Genomic DNA, 2,805 nt, shown 5'->3' with positions numbered 1-2,805 from the left:
TTTGACGTCTATGTTGGCGTCTTTGCTGACCAGATATGACACACCAGCTATGACACAATGCTGCGATCATGGAAATAATGCAAAATTATTGTTTAAGGCCTGTTCTGGATGCCACCTATTATGCCATAATTTTTTGGAAAATGTCATAAAACGAAAAAATGCCCTAACTACTTTTTGGCAGCGTTTGGATGCCAAAAATCGACAAAATTTATGGCATTATTTTCCCAAGAATTCATTGTTTTATGACAAAAAAAAGTTGAGTGGATTTTGATCATTTTTTTGACAGAACGCCAGAAAAAGTCCATCACTTCGAAACTTTCCGCGGAACACGATGGTGCTTTGGACACATGAACTCGACTGCGTGTGGCTTGAAGAGCTCTTGCACCAGTCCGTGATGTTCGGCAAGCGAGCAAGAAGTGGGTACAAGAAAGAAGCGTGGGTGTCAGCCCTTCAGAAGATCAACGCCGACCGTGTCCTGCCGTTCAAGATGTCGCAGTTGAAGTCTCGCCACGACGCCATTAAGTCAATGTACGGCGTCATCTCCCGCATCGTCAACACCAGCGGTATGGGTTGGGAAGCGACAACATGCCGCGTGCTTTGCAACGAAACAACGTGGGACCACTTCCTAGCTGGGAAGCCACCTTCGTTTGCGATTTGGAAAGATCGACCGTTCCCTCAGTACGACCTCTGCCAACAACTGTTCGAAGGGACCCTTGCAACCGGTCGCTTTGCAAGTACGTCGACTACAGTCACTCCATTTGCTCCGCCCCAAACATCAAGTGCGTCGGACGACGACGGTCAAGACAATGACGACCAAGGTAACGATGTCGATTTGGACGGCTCTGTCCATTCCGACGCAACTGTACAAGAGCCGAACTCAGGGCAGAGAAAGCGACGACAAGCAGCGCCACAAAACGACAGTGGCGGCTCCAAGCGTCGACATCGTGCATCGGCAGCCTCTGGAATGACCGAGCAGTTCAAGGCGCAGAACGAGATTGCGCCGAAGGAGTTAGAGCTATATTCTCAAGTGCTCGCGACAACCAAGACTAACGAAACCGAGGCGGTACCAGCCCTCGATATCCTTCAAGATGAGTTCGAACACGTGCTTTCGCTTGAGAACATGGTGACGGCGGTTGAGATCCTCGAGAGCAGCGACAGATCGCGTACGTTTGTCCATCTGAAGGGTCGCGTCCGTGAAGCCTGGTTGCAGCGCCAAATTGAAAGAGCTCAAAGTAATCAGTTTTGAAATGCATTTAACTCCTTCGACGTCTGTTTCGCAATGTTGTTTGATATTGCGTCCACATCGCAGCTGCAATACCGTCACGCCATGCCTTGGCTTTAGAGTTGTCCCCATTGTGCTCTTCATGGTTTCGTGGATCGGGGTCTTGCTCTTCATCATGGTTCTCAGCGCCCAATACGAAGCGGTCGCCTTCAGTGTCATGGCGTCGGGCGAAGTTATGGACAGTACACAGTGCAATGACTAAGTCGACTTGAAAGCTGTAGTTGTAGCGCACAGCACTTGACAGCACCGGAAACCGCATCTTCAGCACACCGAAGATTCGTTCAACGCAATTACGGAGCTGTGCATGTCGTAGATTAAAGAGCTCTTCCTTGTTCTTTGGTTTCTGGCGGCCGCTGCCAAACTCCTTGAGATGGTACCGTGTGCCTCGATAGGGGGTCAAGCATTTGTTGCTCAACGCAAATCCGCCGTCCATGACGTCCCACTTCTTGTCATCTGGGGCCAGTCCTTTCGTGATCGCGTCGGCGTAGACCTTGCTGTCACTTGCTGTGCCCTCCCAGCCGGCTAGCACGTAGGTAAACTGCAGGTCAAAGTCGCAGGCCGCCATCACGTTCATGGTCAGTCCTTTTCGGCCGTGGAACGGCGCGGCTTCGTTGGCAGGCACCCACACCGGGATATGGGTCCCATCGACCGCCATGCGGCAGTTGTCAAAGAAGGGGGAAAACTTCGGGTTGGTCGCGATCACCGGATGCACTGCGGCAGTTGGGCTTGGAAGTCGGATGTATCGCTGGGACATGTTTCGCAATGCAGCAACGACACGACGCAGGTAGCGCGACACTGTTTCCCCCGAGTGTTGGAAACGTTCTTGTATGTTCGTGCTGGAAGCATGGTGCCCGGCAAAGTAGAGGAACATGCAGAGCTGCTCTTTGGCTGTGATGTACTTGGAGTCGGATATGCCGCCCGTTGTGATGACGGTATGGAGCAGGGCGCAGAACACGAAGCGGGGCATACGGAAGGTCTCCACGAAGGCGTCGTGATTGCCACGCATACGCTCGTTGATCCACATTTCGCCCGATAGGCAGGAGTCTCTCTTGGGCGTCTTGAGCACATACGCGATGTAGTGATACATCATGTACTGCATCATTGCCATGTGCCGTCGCTTGCGGATTCGTAGACGGAGCAGCAGCAACCAGATACGTTGGTCCATGGCAGCTTGGAAGTCCGCGCGCAATTTGATTCAGACGGTGTTGACATGCATTTTTCCGTGTAAGGACATATCTTGTGCTCATACTGAAGTCAAGTGAACTAGATTGTAGGTCGTTCGACTTTTCGTGCAATTTCAGCATCCAAACGACTTGAATTTTTGAAGCCATTTCTATGAAATGTTTTGCAAGAATGAAATTGCAAATGAAATGAAATGTCCTTTTCCAAATATGTCATATCGTAAAATGATGGTATCCAGAGGAGCCCTAGGATTGGGATTGTCTTCAAGATGGCCGCAGGTATCCGTCAAGTCGGAGTATTATCCAACTCTACGACAGACATGCCTCCACTACGCACGGTGT

At 50.9% G+C, this 2,805-nt stretch overlaps 2 protein-coding genes across 2 annotated transcripts; one reads left to right on the top strand and one right to left on the bottom strand.

The window, feature by feature from the left end:
- Positions 1–331: 331 nt before the first annotated feature.
- H310_14494 (hypothetical protein) lies at positions 332–1,246 on the top strand (the record flags this gene model as incomplete). Its single annotated transcript, XM_008882370.1, has 1 exon — positions 332–1,246. One exon carries the CDS (start codon positions 332–334, stop codon positions 1,244–1,246), a length of 915 nt encoding a protein of 304 aa, XP_008880592.1.
- Positions 1,247–1,253: 7 nt separating this feature from the next.
- H310_14493 (hypothetical protein) lies at positions 1,254–2,447 on the bottom strand (the record flags this gene model as incomplete). Its single annotated transcript, XM_008882369.1, has 1 exon — positions 1,254–2,447. One exon carries the CDS (start codon positions 2,445–2,447, stop codon positions 1,254–1,256), a length of 1,194 nt encoding a protein of 397 aa, XP_008880591.1.
- Between the last annotated feature and the right edge of the window lie 358 nt (positions 2,448–2,805).

The sequence above is a fragment of the Aphanomyces invadans genome, assembly GCF_000520115.1.
Source record: "Aphanomyces invadans strain NJM9701 unplaced genomic scaffold supercont1.72, whole genome shotgun sequence".
NCBI lineage: Eukaryota > Oomycota > Saprolegniomycetes > Saprolegniales > Verrucalvaceae > Aphanomyces > Aphanomyces invadans.
This window is presented reverse-complemented; position numbering and strand designations above follow the sequence as displayed.